Source organism: Numida meleagris, chromosome 13 (genome assembly GCF_002078875.1).
Source record: "Numida meleagris isolate 19003 breed g44 Domestic line chromosome 13, NumMel1.0, whole genome shotgun sequence".
NCBI lineage: Eukaryota > Metazoa > Chordata > Aves > Galliformes > Numididae > Numida > Numida meleagris.
In genome coordinates, this window is record NC_034421.1 from 12,547,190 (window position 1) to 12,568,722 (window position 21,533).

The 21,533-nt window shown below is 52.6% G+C and overlaps 1 protein-coding gene across 3 annotated transcripts; it reads left to right on the forward strand.

Moving 5' to 3' along the window:
- TMEM8A (transmembrane protein 8A) lies at nucleotides 3,605–21,517 on the forward strand. 3 transcript variants are annotated; one of them, XM_021411560.1, is made up of 14 exons: nucleotides 3,605–3,747; nucleotides 8,439–8,616; nucleotides 9,622–9,829; nucleotides 9,921–10,054; nucleotides 10,453–10,718; nucleotides 11,900–12,210; nucleotides 12,982–13,075; nucleotides 13,610–13,733; nucleotides 14,630–14,766; nucleotides 16,232–16,410; nucleotides 16,876–17,022; nucleotides 17,518–17,634; nucleotides 18,084–18,415; nucleotides 18,991–21,517. In XM_021411560.1, the coding sequence occupies exons 1-13, from the start codon at nucleotides 3,654–3,656 to the stop codon at nucleotides 18,378–18,380; spliced, it is 2,286 nt and encodes a 761-aa protein (XP_021267235.1). In that variant the 5' UTR covers nucleotides 3,605–3,653; the 3' UTR covers nucleotides 18,381–18,415; nucleotides 18,991–21,517. The 3 variants fall into 3 exon arrangements, with proteins under 3 accessions (XP_021267235.1, XP_021267234.1, XP_021267236.1); XM_021411559.1 differs by having other exon boundaries at nucleotides 18,084–21,517; XM_021411561.1 differs by having other exon boundaries at nucleotides 3,610–3,747; nucleotides 8,439–8,620; nucleotides 18,084–21,517.

The following is a 21,533-nucleotide window of genomic DNA, read 5'->3' on the forward strand; positions in this document are numbered from 1 at the left end:
TTCCTTAAGTGTTAGGTCCTTTATCAAAAATGACATTTTAGTGAAGGCTGACTCTATGTTCTCTCTTCTGTGAGTACTTTTCCTGTCCCTGCTGCGTCAACACCTTCCTTGGGGGATATTTTCTTTTTAGGCTTCAAGACCCTTGTGAATTTTTGTCTTGGTCTTTTGATCATGTCCCTGTGTGCTCAGTATTCCTTCACCATAATGTCAGTTTTGATGGAGGACTGAAAGTATTTTCTCTCCTTCATTTCCTAAAAGCAGAGACTGCACCCAGTGGAGCAACCACATCAAGCATCAGTCATACAGGTCCCTAGAGAGAACAGGGCTGATAAAAACAAGCATTATCAGAACTTAAAACATTGTCTGTGCTTCACTGCCATTGCAAAAAATTTAATGTCACTAACAATGTCTTAGAAAAACTTTTTGCTCATCCCCCTCCGTGATGACCTGTGAGTAATCCAAGTCCCATTCTGTGAGTTCCCTTTGACCAAGAAGGCACAAAGCATGCTGAGCCCCCTGCTGCTGGAGATACCCATGGCAGAACCCAGGCCTTGGGTTTTACAGCTGAGAGGAGGTGGAGCAGACCTGCGGTAGTTTGACATTGGCCACAAATTCCTTCTCAGGGCTGTCACTGCTGCATAGGAGCCACTCGTCAACCAAACAGCAGGAACTTAGCACAGCTCCCTCGCACTGTTTTCCCATTTTCTTTGTGTGGCTGACCACGTCTGTTTTGCTAGTTAGATCCAGCCAGATTTCCACTGCGGCTGTACCACTAGGAACCCTTTTCAGTGAAGAAACAGCACTTTTCTGTCAGGCCTACTGGATGTTGTCCACTAAGGATTGATCCCATTCTCAATATGAAATGGAACTGCAAACATTTCTTCCTGCCAGTCACTTGTCTTCCCACCACACGCCAGCCACCTGAGATGATCTGAATGTGCTTAGGGATGATGACATAGAGAACACAAGAAATGATCTGCTGGACCAGGTGGTTGGTTCATCTCACCCAGTGTTGTGCTCAGCAAGAGGAGACGGCATTAGGGAGAGCACACGAGCCTCGTCGTTTTAGGTTGTGCTCCTCCAACATCTGCAGCAGGAGTAAATGATTTCAGAGAGTAAGTTCCTGCATGTTGCCTTCAGCATCTGTTTATTGACCTGTTGTTCATGAATTTGCTCGTCCCTTTATAAACCTGCTGACCCCATTTGTTTCTGCAGCCTCCTGTGGCAGCAGGTTCCAGAAGTTCATTCTCCCTCCCTACCTCACATCAAGTCCCTTTTATCTGTTTTAGACCAACCTGCTAGACTCATCGATGGCCTCTAATTCCAGTACTGCAGAATCCAGTGAGCACCAGATCCACGTTCCCCTTGTGATTGTGTGAAGCTGGCCCTTTCTGTGCCCTCTCCTGACAAACCCATCTTCCCAGACCCTCGTCATGCCGCAGCTGCCCCATGCCCATGCCCATCTCACTTGCTCTCAGGGCACTCCGCTGATCTCAGGACTCCCTCTGTGTGCACTGTGTCCATAGATAGAGGGCAGAACTGCACAGCCGGTGCCAGCCACAGGTGGGGCTCCCAGGGCAGAGCAAGAAAGGCGAGCCTGCAATGAATTTGATGCATGGGAAAAGACCTGAGACACTGCTGGATCACATTAACCCATAGGCTACAACGGAAAGCCTTTCACCCCTCTCCGGCAATGAAGGAACAACATCCGATATTTCCATCTTGTGTTGCAGCATACTTCTCTCAGAAGATTTTTGATCCATGTTCCTGAGATGCAGTTCTTCACTGTAATCTTCCTTTCCAGATCGCCTACCATTGTGATTTCAGTTAGGCAATGAGCTGCAAGGCAGACACAACACAGCCAGGCTGTAGCTGGAGGTGGATAGAACACAGGGTTTCCCACCCAGCTCTGCTTTTTGACTCCTTGTACCAGAACCAGACAAACAGAGCTAGAGGAGCAGGCTGTGCCAGCTCTGTGCTCTCACGGAGAACCTCTGCTGACGGCCGGGAGGAGCCCAGTGATGGATTTATGGAAAGCAGGGCAACAAAATGTGCAGCTGCTTCGTCAGGAAGATTTTATGCCTCCTTCAACAGTTGAGGAGCTGAGTGCCTTTTTTAATAGTAGAAGGGTATTTATCAAAATTCATGGGTCAGCACTGCTAAAGCTCCATGGACTGAATTTGGACAGGTCACCATCACTTATTTTTCCAAATCATACCTTGAGATGGGGATGTTTTCAGTACACGGTTCAAATTTCTCCCCAGGCCTGTTTGAAACCCTGTAGGGTATGGAAACTCTGGCCTTGGTGTAGCTATCATCCCTTACATTTCAGTGCAGACAGAAGCTCACCAGGGGCTTTCCAAACACTGGGATTTTTGTTGACACCACACAAGAAGACAGATATCACTGCTGCTGGGTTATCTGCCTGGGAAAAACATGGCAAAAATCATCACGAACTCCGGAGAAACCCCCAGCAGACTCTTACCCACACAGATTAGCGAATTTCAGATGTGGCCCACACATGAGATTTGGAGTTTTAAGGGTACACAAGGAAGATAAAGAATTTCTGTTGGTTCGTTAAACAAAAAACATTCTTGGAAATTCTTGACGTTCTCTTCCAGGCAGAACAAAAGAGATCATATCCTCACTTTAAAGGCCAACCCTACTTGTGACAGTAGAACAACAATACCTCTGTGCCAGATAGGCTGACAAAGATGCCCCTGACCTCAGGAGCACGCAGGCTCTGAGGTGTGATTGGGTCGGTGGGGAAAGGGGATTTTTTCAGCCTTAGTACACACGGAAAGTTACTGGAAGAGGTGCATAACCCGTTTGCTGTGTACACAGCAGCTGGGGCAAGAGCTAATGTGGAGTGATGTGCACATCCTGGTGTTACTGCAGGGGCTCAGCAGGTGCAGAGGTAGCATCGCCGCAGGGTGCGGGGGTTTGCCACATCCCAGCACCCAAAGATAAGGATGTTGGCGAGCTTTGAGCCCTTTGTTTGCCCAGCTTTGCTGTCTCCGGGGTCGGGCAGAGGAGCCGGGCAGCACAGGGAGGGCAGCGGGAGGTGAGGCAGCGCAGGGCCTGCGTGCGCCCGCACCAGAGACCCACGGCAGCCTTCATGCCCTGCCATGCCCCGAGGACTCTGGGAGAGGCCCAGGGCACTCCTGGGTGCTCCCGGGGGTGTGAGCCCGTCCCGTGTCACTCTCCTGGGGTCTCAGGAGCTCCCGGGGTGCCGGGGGGACCTCCCAGGATCCTGCGAACTCTGTGTCTGTGGGTTCCCCCGGGTTATCCACGGGTCCTGGGGTGCTGTCAGGACTCCAGGACTCCCCCAGGACCAGAAGGGTCCCCGGGCTCATCCCGAGGGCCGTCCCCACGATGAGGGCCGTCCCCCGCTCAGGTTCGCCCCCGCGCTCCCCCAGGCCCCGCCAGGAGCGGGCGGTCCGTCCCAGGGTCCCCACCGGGCTCCCTCAGGCCACCCTCACGGCCGGTACCTCCCGATCACCGGCTCAGCCCCCGGCCGACGGCGGCTGCCGGCTCTCCCGGGGGCGGAGCGGGGCGGGGCGGCGGCGGCGGAAGCGGGCGGCGGCGGCGGCGGCGGCGATGGCGCTGCGGGGCGGGCGGCGGGCGGCGATGCCGGGATAGCGCGGGCGGCCATGGCGCGGGGAGCCGGCCCGGCGCTGCGCCTGCTGCTGCCGCTGCTGCAGCTCCTGGCGCTGCCCGCGGGGCGCGGCAACCGCACCGGGGCCGGTAAGTGCGGGCTTGGCGTGGGGGGGCGGCCGGTGCGGTCCGTCCGAGAGCACCGAGCGGCCGGAGCTGTGGAGCGGTGAGGGGCAGGCGGGGTCACCAATGGCTGTCCCGGTGTGAGTCCCCGCCGTGCTGCCTCCGGCCCCGAGACCGCTGGTGATGGAGCCTCGCGTCGCTCTGCGGCCGCATCTTGGCGTGGGGAGAGGGCAAAGTTTATTGGGGGCACTGAGATGAGGAGCTCTGGAGCCCCGCTGGTGCTCCGGGACACGGTCTGCGTGGGGCACTTTGGGCAGGATGAAGCCCGGGGACACGGAGCAGGACGGGGCTGGGATGGGTCTGACAGATGGGCCCGGTCTGTCAGAGGGCATGCTGAGGGTCCGGGAGAGCCAAGCTTTACTTTGCAGTGGACAGAAACCTGCGTCAAGTGCAGCGTGAGGGCTGGTGAAAGCCCTCCGCTCGGAGCCGGGAGTTGCTGCGAGCTGCTGAGCTTTGTGCTGTCTGAGGAGCAATATGAACCATCCTCTGTGCTCAGCAGAGCAGCGCTGCGCTCCTGCTGGGCCAGGCTGGGTCCTCCTGGAGACATCAGGACACAAGCGTGGGCAGATTGAAGGGCTGGAGCTCCTCTCCTGTGGAGGCAGGCAGAGGGAGCTGGGCTTGTTCAGCCTGGAGAAAAGAAAGCTCCAGGAAGACCTCATTGTGGGCTTCCAGTACTTGAGGGGAGCTTGTAAGTGAGAGAGGGACTGACTTTACAGGGCTTGATAGTGATAGGAGAAGGGGGAATGGCTATAAACTGAAAGAGGGGAGATTTCGGTTAGATTTTAGGAAGAAATTTGTTACTCAGAGGCATTGAGGCCCTGGCACAGCTGCCCAGAGAGCTGTGGGTGCCCCATCCTGGGACACACCAAGAGCCAGGCACTGGGGCACAGGGGTTGGAAGCAGATGATCCTTAAGGTCCTCTCCAACCCAAGCCGTCCTATGACTCTAAGATTTTCCCCTCTGTGTGTGGTGGTGGCTGTTGCTTTATTTCTCAGGTGAGTTCCGTTCCAGCATGTTGAGGGGGCTGCAAGCAGGTGCATTGGTTTTGGAGGAGCAAGGGCTGCTCCTTGGGGCGATGAGCCCAGAGCTCCCACTGTGTGCGTGGCAGGAGCTCTGCTGGGGGCCTGTGCTCACCAAGGGCTGTGCCCCATCCTGCAGAGAGCCAGCCACTGGTTGTGGTGTTGGAGAAGCGTGGGGACGGCAGGTTGTTTGCTCTCCTCACCCTGATGTGGAGGTAGGTGTATGTACCTATGGTTATCAGCTGCTGAGATTGGTTATCATGCTGCACTTCAAATAGCCTGTGGAGCACGCAGACTGCTCGGGGAGCTGCTGGCGCCAGGGTGAGATGTCGCTTTGCCCCAGGCCAGCCCCGCTCCGGCATCCTGCTCGGTGGGTTCCCAGCCCTGAGGAACCTCCCCTGTGCTCAAGGTGTGATATTAGGTTCTTCTTGGCGTCATCCTGCCAGATGAGAGAAATGCCACATTGGGTCTGAGAGCTGTTAAGGATCAGGTCCTCCCGAGAAGAGTGAGGAGTCCTTCTGGGATACACAAAGATGGGGTTTTGACATGGGTTACATTATAAATAGCACAAAACCAACCTGCCGCAGTCATCTCTTGCCTTGAGTCAGACTGATCCCTGTCTGTGTATCTGCACACAGGGTTTTCATGCACTCCTTATGTCCCTTTAAAGCTGCTGCTTGACCTAAGCTCTGCACAGGGTTGAGCCTGCTGGCTTGGGAAGTGCTGGCTCTTCTGAAGCCCCAGAGATGCTTGCATCTGCTCTGAAACTGGGACCTCGTCCTTTTCATGGGGAGCTCTGAAACCAGCAGTCAGCATGTCTAGAAATAGAATGAGATAATGTTCGGACGAACAAATCCAAGCTGTTGCAGGTGGTTCTTTATTCAGAAATTCAAAGAATGTGTCTCCGCTGTGCATCTGTGATTCTCCTTATGCTTTGTTTGTTTTCTTAAAATCGTTTCTGCTTTGTGCATCGTATGGTTGAAACTTTTAGAAGGAGGCTGTTGTTCAGCATCAAATGCTGTTGTTTCCATCCTTTCCCACAGGGATCTCACAATTCCCTTGTTCCGTTCAAAGAGCTGTGAGCATCGCTGGACGGTCGGGTCTGACTTCCCAGGTGTTGCTGTGCTTCCAAAGAATGTGCAGAACAGGGTAGAAACAGGCACATACAGAGCACAGCAATATTCAAATGCACGCTCAATGCAAATAGGGTGCAGGAGCACATGTCTCACTTGCACGTGACCTGTCTTTCTGGCTCTTCTCTATTAATAATCTATTTTATCTGCGTGTAGCACTTCCTCCTCAACCCAGGCTGAGGGTGAAGTGGGAATCAGCTCACCCGTCTCCTGGGTGCCCAGCATAGCAAAGCCTGTGAGTGGAGCCCTGGGAGGTTCTCTCCAAGCAGAACTGTGCAGTTGGACTTTGTCCACGCCGCCGTGCTGCGGGCTCAGGTGCTCACCTTGCTAGCTGTCACATGCTGTGCCCGGGTCTGTGCCATTCCCTCGGCCTGTAACTGCAGCTGACCTCCGTCAATATAACTGACCCATCCTTAATATGCCCCGTGCTTCACTTCTTAATTTTGCAGCCTACCAGCCCTCTACTCCTCCCTAAAAACCTCACAAATAATTCTTCTGCTTCCGTGGCCCTTTGAGGGTGAGGAGCTGCTGATGGGTGCTGTTGGCCATGCGGGGCCTGGCTGGAGTGCTGGAGCGGGTTTTGTCGGGTGCTGGCAGAACAGTTCATCCCTGCTCAGGCTGTCTGATGTGACCTGCTGCTTTGAGCAGGGTCATGGCTATCCAGGCTTTACTGCTCTCTCTTTGTCTACCCTTGGCTTGTGCTGGCACCCTGGTGTCACCATGGACATCCAGAAATGAATATGCTGTGTGCATGCAGAGTGCCACTAGGTGCATAGAAGCTGCTGATTAAGGTTTCTCCCTTCTGTAGTTCCTATGCATGAAATAAGGCTGGGCTTGTAGGAGAGCACAGCTGATTCCTGCCTCCACTCTTGTCTGTAGCAGCCCATACACTGTGCTGGCATCACATCTGTGTTTGCTCGAAAGGTCCCTTCAGTGGTATCTGCTCTTTGCTGGCCCAGAGAGTGACCTAACCCTGACTTGAAGACAGCAGCCAGACAGCTGTTGTCACTATGCAAGGACTGCCCATCTGCTGTGCTTTGCTCTTCATGCTGCCATGTGCTGGGGAGCAGCCCACCCAGGTACCCTCGGGTTGCCCTGAGCAGGCTCCCTGGCATCGGCTGGGGCAGACAGTGCCTCTGGTGTTCTGCCAGTGCACCCTTTTCCTTGGAGAGTAAATCCTCCCGTTGGCTTATTCTTTGACAGCACTGAAAGCTGTGTGGCTGGTATTTCTTGCTTTCCTGTTTCCTCCTTTCTCAGTTGGGTTTGCAATGTGCCTGGAGGCTTTAGCTTGGTAATTTGCCAAGAAATTAAACCCATTATGACTATTCCTGTCTCTTTGCAGTGCCGTGTGTTCAGGTCAGCATGCGTCCTGCTCTGGGGCATGAATCGTATTTCCTGCTCGGATTAGTTTCCTCTTGGCATGAAGTACAACCCAAGGCTCTGCTCCTGCCTGAGGAGTGGTTTTTTCCTCTTTTTCTGGCACCTCACTTAAACTCAGCTGTGTCCTGCATGTTCCCACATGACCCTGAGCAGCATGAGATGAAGACGAGCTACGCAACACTTGCTGCTTTATTTTCTGATCAAATGGTGCTTCTGAATCTGAGAGCTACCACAGTATCTCCCCATTTCACAGAACTCCAGAGCAGAAAAGGAGCGTCAGGGAGGGCTGGGTAGAGATTGGAAGGCAAATTCTTCACCTCGCTGAGTGTGAGGAACCTCATTTGCTGGTGGACAGAATGACCTTGGCTCCATTCCTAGTGCAGTTTTGCCCTGTTCCCTATCCTGATAGGATGTTTCTTTTCTATCCCTGACTGTAGTCTGGTTGATTTCTTGCTGACAGTGACAGCAGTGTGACAAGTAGTTCTGCATGCTGAATTATCCGCAGCCTGGGAGTGATTTGTAGGTGTAACTGTGCAGAGGGATGGATGAAGGCTGTAGTTAGTCCTGTGGCACTTGCACAGAATGACTGTTCTCCTTTTGCATTGTCCTTACACTGGGGCTGTTGTCGTTATTCTGGCAGCCTTTCTTCCAGGTATGAATGTCTTTAGACACTATAAGGTATATCTCTGAGGGCAAAGTTAGGTTTGCAACGTGTGGATTTTCATCATGTTGCACATCATAGGAAGTCGGTGTGTTGTACAGAGCATGTGTCTTGAGCCAGTGAGCCCAAGCGCTCAGCAGAAACAGATCCAGACACAGCTCTTGCTGTCATCTTCACACTACGTTTTGTGGGGCTGGCTAAGGCTCTTTCAGTGCTCTCTGGCTGTAGGTGACAGTTTTGCAGCGGAGATCTGTGCAGCTCTGGCTGCTCAGTCTCATCTCACTCCTTGGGTTGGGGGGAGCTCAGTAGGTCACCAAGTATCTGGTGGAACGGGGCTGAGAAATCAAGGAGACAAAGGGCTTCTCTCCAGTGACATTAAAACTCTTGTGTGCTCCCGTGGGTGTCTGCAGCAGTGCAGCCTGCTCCTAGCCACCCCCAGCAGCTGCTGTGCTCTCTCCCTTTCAGGCTCCCTGTTTGTCTCCGAGTATTTCTCGCAGAGCGCGCAGAGGCTGTCCTTCTACAGCTGGTATGGGAACGCCAAGGTCTTCCACTTCCACGTGCCAGAAGATACCGTGCTGCTTCGCTGGCTTCTGCAGGCATCCAGGGGGAAAGAGCCTGAGTGCACCAGCATGGAGGTCACAGTGTATGTATGTCCCTGCACCAGTGCTTGCACGTACGGTCGTTCTTATCTTTCCTTTGTCCTTTTCACTTGTGACTGTAGTTGTTTGTTTGCAGGAGGCTGTGAGTCTGCTCGCCAGCTGGAGCAACTATCATTTCTTAATGTTATACGGGCGCTACATCGGTGGTTTTTAACTTGTTGGAGCATTTCATGTTACCAGTGGATCAAGGAGCTATCAAATGCAGTGTCTAAGAGGGGCCTTAGAAACACTAGGGAGAGCTTCACAGTGAGGCTGTTGTTGCAGTTCAGAAACAAAGGTGTTCTTGGATCTTTCTGTACCTGTTAGGATCCTGTGTGTGTTACCAGAGGATGTGGCAGAACTGCAGAGGGCTTGAGAGGATCCAAAGCAATTGTGCTTTCTGCTTCCCAGAAAGGTTAAATAAATATCTCCTGTATTACTTAGCTGCCTACTTTTCTGGTCTTTCAAATTTTGAGATACTTATCTTGAAAGCAGGAATGCCTGTGTTCTGAAGTCAGTCGCTAAGGCCTTCCTCGGTGAGTGTGTTTTAATCGGTCTGCCCTCCTTAGGGGAGGAAATAGGGAAGATGCAGATCTTAGCTATAAAAAGAAAGCTCTTAATTGATGGTTTAGCCTAGCTGGCTATACAGGGAATTTGCTGATGGTTGTTTTAAAACAAAAAAAAAAAAAGGAGTTTTGTGACTGGGGCTTAACCTAAGTAAGTGTTACGGAAATTTGCTTTCAGGCTTGATGGAATGATGTAAATCCTTATCTTAATAAGCAGCCAAGTTAAATCAATCTCTGAATAAGTCCAAGATAAGGTAATGCCAGCCAGTGCTCACCAAATGAAAACGATGGCTCTGTGCTCCACTTAAAATGTGGGTTATTTCTAGCCTGCACCCTCCCTGGTCTCAGGCCAACCTGGGTATCTATTCATGAGTTTGTACTCCAGTTTATCTTGCACGTGTATTTGCATCCCTTGATTTATTCTGATTCTGGTTTCCCTTGCAGGCACTTTCGCCATGGAGCCCCTCCTGTAATTAATCCACTGGGCACTCATTTTCCTGCAAATGCAACCGTCCGTCCTTCCTATAACATCAGCATCACTCTGAGCAGCATTGTGCAGAACACCACCTTTGTGAACATCACTACCCCTGCTGCAGGAGACTGGTTCATTGCTGCACATCTCCCTGAGGCTGCTGGCAGAATTGAAGTGAAGGTAAAGGCTCTGATTGAGCGTCTTGTACATCCAGCATACTCTGTCCAGTGTGTCTTGCCACAGCTGACCGGTCTGCTCTCCCCTCCTGCAGGGTTTCTCCACTCCATGCACCTATATGTTTCAGGCAGATATGTTTGTGCTTAGACTCACTGATATGCCTGTTCTGGAGCCTGGTGTTGCCATGCCACAAACCATCGTCTCACCTGCTAAGCCACTGCATGTCAAGTGAGTGAGAGCAGCAGCTGGAAACGCTTGGGGGTGTAGGTGGGGGGGGGGTCAGATTTCTCACTGGTGCTGCTTAGGGTAAGCCACTGTTGTTTCCGTGCTGGGCTGGACTGTGCTCTGGAGCTCAAGGGCCTGTAATGAGCTCCGTGTGGCAGGGTGAGGAGGTCTGTATGGGCACCGCACATGAGAGACCTTCTCTGACTCTTTGCAGGTAGACCTAAATGTTTGGCTGTGGGAATTTGTTAGCTCCTAGAGACCCCTCCCCTGGCAGTGATATTCACAACATAAATCAGGGCAATCTAGTTCTTGTCACAAAGCCACTGGGACTTTGTGGTGGGCTGTGGCTGGCCTTTGTTCAGAGTACAAACTGTGCAAATTGCTGGTTCCTCTTTCTGCAGGGTTTTTGTTCCCAAGTACACTGCCAGAATGTGGTTTGAGCTGCGAAGCTGCGTGACAAGTGAGCGGAAAGCATGCGCTGTGAGGGTAGTGCTGGGCTCAATCACGCTGCCACAGTCCTTCCAGAGGATCATCACCTGCACGGGGAACGTGAACTGCAGCGTAAGCCTGGATTCACCCCCCTGGGAGAAGTGGTTGCAGATCATGGTGGAGAGTCTTGGCACTGCCAATGCAAGTGTGTCAGTGGAGATGCTGGCTTCTTTCACAGGTGAGCTTCCATTTTCTCTAGCCACATGGGGTAGTGACCAGAGAGAATTTTGTGTCTGCTATGTCTCTTGGGCCTTTGTGTGAATGGCTTAGTGTCCTCTGTTCCCCATCATGCTGTTTGCCTGGATATAATCTTGAGGGCTGAGGTCTAGTTGTTGCTTTGGGATTAAAAGAGTAGGCTCCAGTATTCACCCAAGACCTGCCTGTTCTGGAAATGCCTGAGGAGTTCAGGGTCTCTGAAGCAATGATATTTTCCAAAGGGTGTTTGGGACAGCAGTTTCTGGTTTAAAATCTGGTGGGGAGTGCATCTACTCAAAATTACGCTAGCCTCCATTGATGCGTTGACTATTTATTGGCCATAAGCAGGCTTCAGACAGGAAACCATCTCAGGGAGGTTTACTTAGGGTAATTTGGGTTGTAATGAGATGTCACAATGTCACATGCCTCAGGAGGTCACAAAGTTCTGTGGCTGTGATAGGCACCTTTGTGTTCTCCTGTAACGTAACAGTGATCCTGGTTTGACTGCTGGAGCTTTGGAGCTCACCAGCTCAGTGCATTTTTAAAAGTATTCCTTGGCTAGGGCCTGGCACTGGCAGCTGAGGTGTGAGAGGGTCATTAGAGTCTCTGGGAACTCTGGACAGGCTCCAGCAGTGAAATCCAACTGTCAAGTTTGGCTCCAGTCACTGTGGCTTTGTGTTTTGTGCCTGTAGCTGGTGTTGAGTTAGTTTATCTCTTTTGCCTAGCCTTGTATGCCCAAGTCTGAGAAACAACTAGAGCCTTTTTTGCAGCCTGTGGTGCTGGGGCAGTTAAGTGCTGCTCTCGATCAATGCCTAGTGAATATTCCCTGTGTGCTGGCTACACTGGTGTGTTATGATGCTGTGTATTATCCCTTCTGCAGTTCCTCTGCTTCCCTTGCTTTTCTGTTTCTCAGCAGCTCCAGAATATTGTCACCCTCTGTACCATTTGTCTGGCTTTGGTCAGTGTCCCACAGTTGGATGCTGATACTAGAGTTTCCCCAGCAAACATGGTGCCTTTCAGGGTCTGCAGCAAATACTGAAGTGCCTGAACCAGCTGAAATACCCCACAGTTTGTCCTATAACGTGAAGGTCTGAAGTTACTGGGGCCCTGGTAGGGATGCTAGTCCTGACTGTGCTGATTCCTCTCCTTTGTTTTACTTAACAGATTGCAGACCAGGAAGTACCAGTTCATTCCTTAACTTCAGCAGCCTAAACCAGAGCCAGGCTGGTTCTGGACCAGGGAGTCCCACTCCATCTACAGGAATGGCTTTACGCAACACTTCTGACCAGAGGAGCTTCTGCCTCCAGAATCAGCCTGTTGTTCGTGAGGACCTGGATGTGGTGTCCGTGCGGTACAGGCTCTTGAATGGTCCCAGTGTAGCCGTGTACTCCATCTCCCCAACCCTCCTGCTCCTCAACTTGAACAGTGGCATGGACAGCGGGGGTTCCCTTGTGGTGAATCTCCTGCTTAACAAGGTGCAGTAGGCTTCTTCGTGTGACTGTCTTCTCTTTGCAGTGCTTGTCTCTGTCCCAGCTCTTGGGTAAATTCGAGGGGTTGTAGATACCAGTGGGACTATTTTCCTTTCTTTTTTGATGTTGCAAAGCACTCTTGTCCTGTTTTAGCTATTTACAGCATGTCCTGCTGGCCAGTTCCAATTCAAATGCCACAGCTTACTGGAATGTGGTGGCAGAGGAAATGGAGATGCAGCTGCTTTCCATCTCCTCCGTGGAAGCCTAGAGCCTTGCTGCCAGGAGAGCAGACTGATAGGGAAACCCAGGGATTTCCTTTCTGAGTCACTGATTCCCGAACTCCTTTGGTGGCACTTAGAAATTAGTTCTCTGAAACTGTGTCTAGGAAGCTTGTTACAAGGGCTAGGTAATGCCTTCCTGAGATCCGGAGCACAGCTCAGCCCCGATGTCCTTCTGCCTCCTATTTCTGCCACCATGGATTATTGCTGAAGTGATATGCTGGTGTAAATATTCCATCTGGGAGGCGTTTCCAGCCATGCAGTCTCTCTGGGAAACTCTTTTCCTGTGCCTCTCAGCAAAATATATAATGCAGTGACAGTGCAGGGTGAAGTGAATGCAGGTTTGCCCAGGAAGAGCTGTGGAATTGATGGATGACCTTGATCTGCAGTTTTTAGTATCACCTGCTGCTCCCATAGATTGTGAGCAGTGTGGGAGATTAATAGGGTGTGGGGGTGGCATTGAGGTGCTCTGATGTGGGATATTTTTCTGTTTGCACAGACGTCGCTGAGCCAGGCCAATGCCACTGTGGTAGCATGTGTGAGCGCTGCTTCGCCGGTGCTGTCTCTCAATACCACGCAGAACTGCAGCACAGGTATGAGAGCCACTGACAACCACCACCAGCTCAGCTACAGTGTCTCAAGACTAAGCTTTTAGACCTTTGCTTTTAGGAGCTGCTAGCTGACTCAAGTCCTTTGTGCAGTGTTTTGGGGGAGATTATTTTGGCAGAAGCCCTCCTAAGGCCTTCATCACTCAGTTCTGGCAAATGCCCTGAGGTGTGAGGCTGCAGATGCTAGTCTGGAACCAGGAGCCAGGCTCCATCAATTAAACCATAACTGTGGTTAGCAACTGAGTCTCTTCGAGCCTTGTTGGTGGGTTTGGGGCTAGGCAGGGCCTTGCTGTTGTGCAGAGAAGCCAAACGCTGCATTGGGGCACTAAGCAAGCAAACAGGCTGTTCCACGTGCCTTGTGCTGTCCAGGCAGGTTCTTTCAACACCCCAGTGTCCTGTGAGGATGGGAGTAAGGAGCTGTAGGAGTATCTGATCCCTGCACAGTTGGTCTCAGCTAAGGATTGCTGCAGGCCCTTCTCCCCAAGTCCTGGCATATCACAGCACCCTCTTCTCTTTTAGCTTTTTTCCAGGGCTACCCTCTGAGTGTGAGCACGTCCTCTGCGGAAGCAATGCTGATTGTCCTGTACCCACAGACAGATGACTGGTTCCTTTCCTTGCAGCTCATCTGCCCAAAGGGCCAGAGGTGAGTGGTGTGTCATCCAGCCTTGAGGCTGATGCAAAGCACTGTACCTCCAGCTCCTGCTGCCCTTGACTCACATAAACAAAACCAAATGCCTCCCACTGTCCTGCTTTCTGCTGTGGGCTCATTGCACGTGGTAGCAGTAAAGCAGTGGCTACAGAGAGAAGGGAAGGTGAGTGGCAGTGCTGCTCTCTGGTAAGCCCTCAAGCAGTTTGTCTGGTGCTGACCTGCTGTGTCTCACTCTTACTGCATGTGGGTGGCAGAGCCTGCTTGGTTGAACTTTCCCCAGATGTGTGTTGAGGTGATAAATTGGAGGGAGCAATGTTGTAAATCAGAATGCTGTTACTTCCTCCAGGGGTCTTGGAAATGCACTCAGTTGCTCTCATAGTGTAGCAGTTTGCCTTCCTGGCGATTCATCTGTGTAAGGAGCCAAGCATGCTCTGTAGAATGGTGCTGGCAACTGCTGGGGCTGAGGACCAGCATGAGAATCATAGAATCTTAGGATGGCCTGGGTTGAAAAGGACTTCAGAGATCGTCGAGGTTTCAACTCCCCTGCTGAGTGTAGGGTTGCCAGCCACTAGACCAGGCTGCCCAGAGCCACGTCTGGCCTTGAATCTGAGTCTGTCGTGGGAGTCTGTGTAAGAGTTGAGGCCTGCCTGTACGTTGGTTGGCAGTCTGAGTGGAGGAGTCTCTCCTCTTGGGAGCGATGAAGCAGATCCACAGCTGGCTGTGGTGTCAGGGTCCCTCTGCTGAAATAGCAAAGAGCTCTTGTGAGCAGGAGCAGCCTGACAGCAGGGCACAGTGAGGCCGAGAGCTTTCAGAACCCCTCGAGCGGAGTGCTCCTGTGGCACAAGGATGCCCAGAAGGAGCAAGGTACCATCAGCCTGTTCTCTTTGCAGTGAATGTAACACCGCAGAAGCCAAAGTGACCGTCATAGCATACCTCACCCCCTGCTTCAATGACTGTGGGCCATATGGACAGTGCAGTCTCCTGAGAAGACACGGCTACCTCTATGCTGGCTGCAGCTGTAAAGCTGGTGAGTGCATTTTCCTAGGAGGCCTTGCAATCTTCCCCCAAGGGAAGGCCACATTCTTCCATTTTGCTGTTTAAATAGGGGAGCCAGGACTGCCACAGCTGTCACAAACAACCTGGAATCACAGTGCCTGCCCAAAGTGCCCTCTGTACCTGTGGTGCCCTCTATGGGCAGTGTCCTGATTTCCCTGAGGGGTGTCAGGTTCTGGGAAGCACCCCATGGGGAACAGTGAATCAGGCTGAGGACAGCTTTCAGCTGAATGGTGATTTTACTTCCAGCTTTGAGTCCCCAGTGGCCTTGAGAGGTGCTTCTGAGCATCCCCAAAGAGATCAGGATGCTGGCAGGGCTGCCTGGAAGTGTCATCATCAGAGCCTATGTCTCTCAAGGCAGTTTATTACGTAGTGTCCTGGTACAGGATGTGATGAGACTGGGCTGGCAATCTCCGTGCTTTGCTGTGGTGCTCTGTCTCATGCCAAGAGCCAGGATGCAAGCCAGCCCTTACGCTCAGAGGTGCCCCTGGAGGAGGCACATTTGTGTCAGCTGCTAATTATAATGAGATGAGAGAACTGGGCAGGAGTCACTAGCTTAGGGAAGATGATAGCTCTTCTGTGCCTGGATGGATCCTTGTATCTGTTCTTAGCAGAAGTGCAAGGTGAAACGTGGTTCATTGCTGCTTTGGACCTGATCCAGGATGCCCTTGCTGTCTTCTGCAGTTCTGCTGCTAGGCTAAGACTGTGGCAAAAAACAACATCCTAATTTCCTCAAAGGGTGCCATGTTCTGGGAAGCACACAGCACCCCAGGGGAAATGAGGAACCGGGCTGAGGACAGCTTTCTGCTGAATCACTTGGAGCAAAATGCCCCAGCTGAATATTCATGACCCAGAAATAAACTGAAAGAGAGCAGCCTCCTGTGGGCTCTGCAGGGACAGCAGGGGGAGCGGGACAGAGCGGCTGCGTTTGTTTCTCATGGCACTGAAATGGGATGGATGCTACTCTTAACTCTTCTTGTTGACTCTGGAGTGCCTGCATGTACCCAGGCTGCCCTGTGACTGACATTTCTCCAAAAGGAGGGCATGGGCATCCTAACCTTGAATAAAAAAATAATTAAAAAAAAAAGAAGTGGCTGATAGAGCATATTAGCAAGAAGGGCTGCGGCAGCAGAGCTCATTAGACAGGAATTGCAAACATCAGAATAATTAAAGTCAGCTGCTTAGTGTAAATACTGTTCGGGTGAAACAGTGGTCTCTCTGTGAGCTGCCCCAGCATCTGGGCTTCTGATGGGCTCCCAGTGGGGCACGTGGGTTTGTCCTTCTTCCTCCTGATGTGCTGCTTTCTAATGCAGTGGAGACGAGGCTTGGGATGCTCCTGGGGTGAGAGCACCTACTTCTGAGGTATCCCAGGCTCCTGCTGCATTCTGCAGGAGTACAAGGTGGGGTGTGAGATCCACACAGGCCTCTCTGCTCCGCAGGTTGGAGCGGGTGGAGCTGCACAGATGATACCAAGGCCCAGTCCGTTGGTGCACAGAACCTGGCCACCCTCCTGCTCACGCTGAGTAACCTCATGTTCCTGCCGGCAATAGCGGTTGCTGTTTATCGATACTACCTGGTGGAGGCCTCTGTCTACACCTACACCATGTTCTTCTCCACGGTAGGGATTGCCTTTTGTCAGGTCCCCTGCCAGTTCCCCCTGAGCATCAGGAATTTGGGGAGCTTTTAGTCCAGTGCCTGCTGCGTTGGACTAAAGTCTTTGGTGGAGCGGTCCATGCTGGAGCTCCACAAGATGCCTCTGGGATCATTGGACGTGCACCTCCGTGGACATGTCCTGCCCCTTCAGAGCTTGGCTGAAGTGTTATTTGCACTGGGTTCTTCCACCCACGCTGCAGTTGCTCCCATTTGGGAGAGGACCCCAGGGAACCGAGATGGGAGCTCAGCACAATGCTGGGAGGGTTTGGATCGCTGGCTGCTCTCCAGCTGCTTTCTGCAATGCTGTGCTGGTTCAGTGGAGCTTCCTGGGTTACGCTGCCAGGAGGGATCCTGGCTACCATTCTCCTGCTTCTTTACAGAAGGCTGAGTGGTGGTGCTGGATTCACGTTAGCCTTTGTTTGTCTTCCAGTTCTACCATGCATGTGACCAGCCAGGCATCGCTGTGATGTGCATTATGGACTACGACACACTGCAGTACTGTGACTTTTTGGGCTCTGTGGTGTCCATCTGGGTGACGATCTTGTGCATGTCCCGGGTGAAGAAGATTCTGAAATATGTGAGTGCCAGATTTCGTCGTGGGTGCCCCTGTGCTGCAGGGCCAGGCATGAGCCGGGCCAGGCATGAGCCAGCCGAGCCACAGGTGGCCGTGCTGTGCCCTCTTGTGGCAGCACTTCAGTAACACAGCCTGTACAGCAGCAGCTCCTTTGCTGCTTGCAAGGTAGCCCTGTTCCATAGATAGCCCATCTTGGTAGCAAGGACTGTCATCCAGTGCCACCCTAATTTTTAAACCAGTGTTGTTTTATCCTAGGAGCTTGGATTGTGAACCTGAATGCTTGTTTGCAGGTACTGAGCCCTGAAGGGGCTGAGGCGAGAGATTTGTGGATCCTCTCGTTTCTCCTTCTAAAAGTGGTGCTCCTGAATCATGCATCCATCCACACAGGGCTGGGCCAACCAGGAGATAAAATTCTCCCTGTCTTAGGCCTTTGGCATGGGCAGCTGTGTGCTGGCAGAAGAAGAGCTGCTGATGTTAGTGGTGTTGTCTCATTCACAGGTTCTTTTTGTCCTGGGGTCACTGCTAATTGCCATGTCCCTGCAGCTGGACCGCAGAGGGGTGTGGAACATGATGGGTCCCTGCCTGTTTGCCCTCGTCATCATGATCTCAGCATGGGTAAGTAACAGCAGCCAGATAACCTACTGCCCTTTGCTCCCCTCCAGAGAAAGTGGTGGCAGAGCAGTCCCTGGGTGCCAGCCTATCCACACACAGGCCTGATTTTCTTGAAACACCCTGGTGGACAAGAGCACAGGGCAAGGAATTTACCTTCTATCCTTCCAATATCTGAGAAATCCCCTGCTTATGGATCTCAGCACAGTCCAGCTGCTGCAGCTCCAATTTAGATCGCACTGGTGGCTGGAGTGTCATGCCAGAATGGCTGGTTGTTGCCTATGCCCTGGACAGGAGCTGTGGCATCAGCATTGCCCTCTGCCTGCTGGGCTCTGGTGCCACAGCTGGATGTGAGGCCTTGCACGTGAGCCCAAGATGGAGTGAGGCTGAATTTTTCCAGAGGCATACTCTCTTGCTGTGAAGACTTTAAGCCTTCTGTGCTTTCACACCTCCAGGTTTACCATGGAGTGAAGCGCAGACACTGCTACCCCTCCTCGTGGAAGCGATGGGTTTTCTACCTCCTACCAGGGATCACCTTGGCTTTCATTGCCATCTCAGTATATGCGTTCATGGAAACCAATGAGAACTATTACTACACTCACAGCATCTGGCACGTGCTGGTGGCTGGCAGTGTTGCTTTCCTGCTTCCACCTCGGGACAAGCATAAGAAGCCCTGGGCCTGGTCACAGAAGCTCACGTGTCGCTATCAGATTTGCCAGAATGACCGTGAGGAGCTCTACGCTGTCACCTGAACTGCTTGGCTCCATGTCCCAGAGGTGAAGGGCTGGTAAGGTTGCTCTTTGCCAGGCCAGCCTGGGCTGCCCCTCTGTAGCACACTGGCAATCTTCTTATGTGCTCTTTCACTGACTGGGGCAGCACAGTTAGCTAGACTGGTTTTAAAGATGAAGACGGTGGGCTTGTCTTGTGAAGGCAAGTTTGAGGCCCCCTCCACTTTTGTGCTGGGATGGGGCAGGCTCTTCGTGGTTCCAAATCAAGGAGTAGTCTGCCCACCACCTGCCCCATGGCCCTGGGGGAAATTGCCAACCCTTCTTCCCTTCCTACTGTATCAATAAGGCTTGGGCTCAGCCCATGCTGCCCTGGAGCCAGAGGCTGCTGGGCTCTTCCCTGCACTCGCTCTCTTAGCAGAGGTCTGTGGGGCAGAGATTTCCCCTGCTATCCTGCAATCAGAATTTGCTTTGTCAACAGAAGAACAGATGAACAGATTTCTTCTGCCCCTGACCTGGAGGTAGATGCTTTTGAGTGCTCTTGGTGCTGAAGGGGAGAGAGCTGATCTCAGTCCTTGGTTTGGTCCTTGGTTGCTGTCTCCTATGTGAGTCTGGAGCCCCTCTCTTTGTGAAACAGGTGATGCTGCTCTTACCTAGTCCTGATTCTGGAGGGGATGAAGGAGACCTGAACTTGGGCCCTAAATTAAGGATCAGACTTGCCTAGAATGTGAAAAAAACGTGGTCATGTGCAAGAGCGTCAGCGGCATCTGCCTCAGAACTGTGAAACACACAGCAGCACGAGTTTAGTCTGAGTTTTCCTTTTGTCCGTCTTAGTTCATCTGGAAGGAACTAGGCTACTGTACTTTCCCCTTCCTCTCTTCATGTTCAGGTATTTGCTGTCTTCCTTTCTTTTGTGGGTTCAGCAGCTCTGCCCAGCTAACACAGGTGGCAAAGTCCCTCAGGACTCCAGTGTGGTTGGTGGTGGGCTGTGGCACTTTGCTTGCAAGTTAAGTTAGTTACACTACCCCCAATTCCTGCACCTTTGGACAGCAAGAGTTCACTCTGTATCTGGGTTGGGGTCAACCTGTGCTGAGCTGGAACCCAGGGCCCTACAGCAGCTCCAACCTGAAGGCATGCTCCAGTCCTGCAGTCATCTGAGCGCAGTGTGGTCTTACAGCAGGTTTGTTAACGTGCTTTGAATGTGTGCTGCGCCCAGCACCTTTCCTGTGCTTGCATACAGCATCAGGTTGGAGCTGTGCCATCCTTGTGCTTGGCTGGTTGTGGCTCAGAGGCTGGGTGTGCTGCAGTCATGGCTGCTCTCAGGCTGTTGCCAGTGTCCCTGTCCCAGTCCCTCCAAGAGCCACCTCCATGAGCTCCCAAGGTAGCTTTAGTCTCCTTGGGTTCATCTGTCTCACCTTAGCCTTATTGGAGGGCACTCAGACATAAGAAAGCAAGACCAGCAACAGAATTGGCAACTAGGAAAGTAGTCTTTGCCCATCCTAATTATATAGATAAGGGCTCAAATACGTGGTTCCCTGCCTGTTTATTCCAGCCATGGAGGATGGCTGAGGGAAAACAGTATAGTTGACATCCATGTGTTTTTGTTGCAGCCTAAGGTCTGACTCTCTGCAAACTCACTAATTTCCATGCAACTGTGACCCCAGTAATTGGTGCATATCCTCCCACTCTGGGATCAGTGTGTGTGGCATTTAATCTGTCTAGCTGGGGAAGGTGAAGGTTCACACTGCGTTACTCCTGTTGATCAGAACTGGTCTGCAGAGCCAGCTATCCTCCTTTTGGGAGGAAAGAGCTATTAACGAAGGATAACACTTCCAAGTTTATAGGAAACAGATTTATTTCTTTGCTTTGAATAATATCCAGCATTCTGCTCAGCTCTGCACTTTAACTTCTTGCAATTAATCCAATCTCTGCCTAATTAATCTGCCTGTTAATCCAGCGTCTGGCTTTGCACCAGGAAAGGAACGACCCCAGGCACCAGCATACACTGGGGGTGCCCAGCCAGAAAGCAGCTTGGCAGGAAAGGCCCCTGGGGGTCCTGGTGGACACCAGGTGGAACAAGAGTCAGCAGTGTGTCCTCGCCATTAAGAAGGCTGACAATTCTTGGCTTCATCAGGCAAGTCGTGCCTGCAGGTCCAGAGAAGTGATCATTCCCCTCTGCTCAGCATTGATGAGGCTGTACCTGGAGGGCTGCATCCAGTTCTGGGTCTCCCAGTACAACAGAGCCCTGGGTGGTGTACTGGAGAGAGTCCAGGGAAGAGCCACCAAGAGGCTGAAAGGACTGCAGCACCTCTCCTGTGAGGAGCGGCTGAGAGCTGGGGCTGCTCGGCTGGGGCAGGCTCTGAGGGATCTCATCCATGCCCATCAATACCCGAAGGGAAGGAGCAGAGAAGACAGCCAGGCCTCTCCCAGCAATGTCTCTGGTCCCGGCACTGGGCACAACCTGGAACACAGGAGCTCCTCTGCCCACCAGGCAGCACTGCTGTGCTGTGCGGTGCCGGAGCCCTGGCACAGGCTGCCCAGAGGCTGCGGGGTCTGCTCCTCGGAGCTCCCCCAAAGCCGCCTGCCCGTGGGGCTGTGCCCTGCTCTGGGTGGCTCTGCTGGGCAGCGCTGGGGCTGGGGGACCCGAGGTGCCTCCAACCTCAGCCGTGCTGTGATTGTAGAAATGCAGCTCTCCCGCAGTGCCTGCCTGCAAGGGCTCAGGGCCACTCCCCCCCTCCCCCGCCCCGTGTAACAACCTCAAGGCCGCAGTCCCCTTCCCCTGCGCGTTCCGTCCACGCCCTGTGCGCAGCGGGTGCCGGCAGCCCCTCTGCACCGTGCCCGCCGGTGCTGCCCCGACCGACTGAAGCAATAATCCTCCTCCGGCCTTTTGCGCTGGGGCTCAGCGCCTGCGGCTCCGGGCGAGCAGCGGCGGCACCGCGCGCTGTGTGCGGTGCTGGAGCTGCGTGGGCCGGGGGAGGGCCTTTCCTTCCTTATTTCGGGTGAAATCGGAGGAAATCCCCGCGTCTGGAAGGAAAGGTTGGGTTTTTTTTGTTCGTTCGTTTGTTCGTTTTTTCTTTGCTGTTCATACCTGTGATTATTTTATACGGTAAATTTTAAAGCTTCTGATTTTATAATTTAATAAACGTAATGGTATTTGAGGGCAAGCTCGAATCGCGCTCT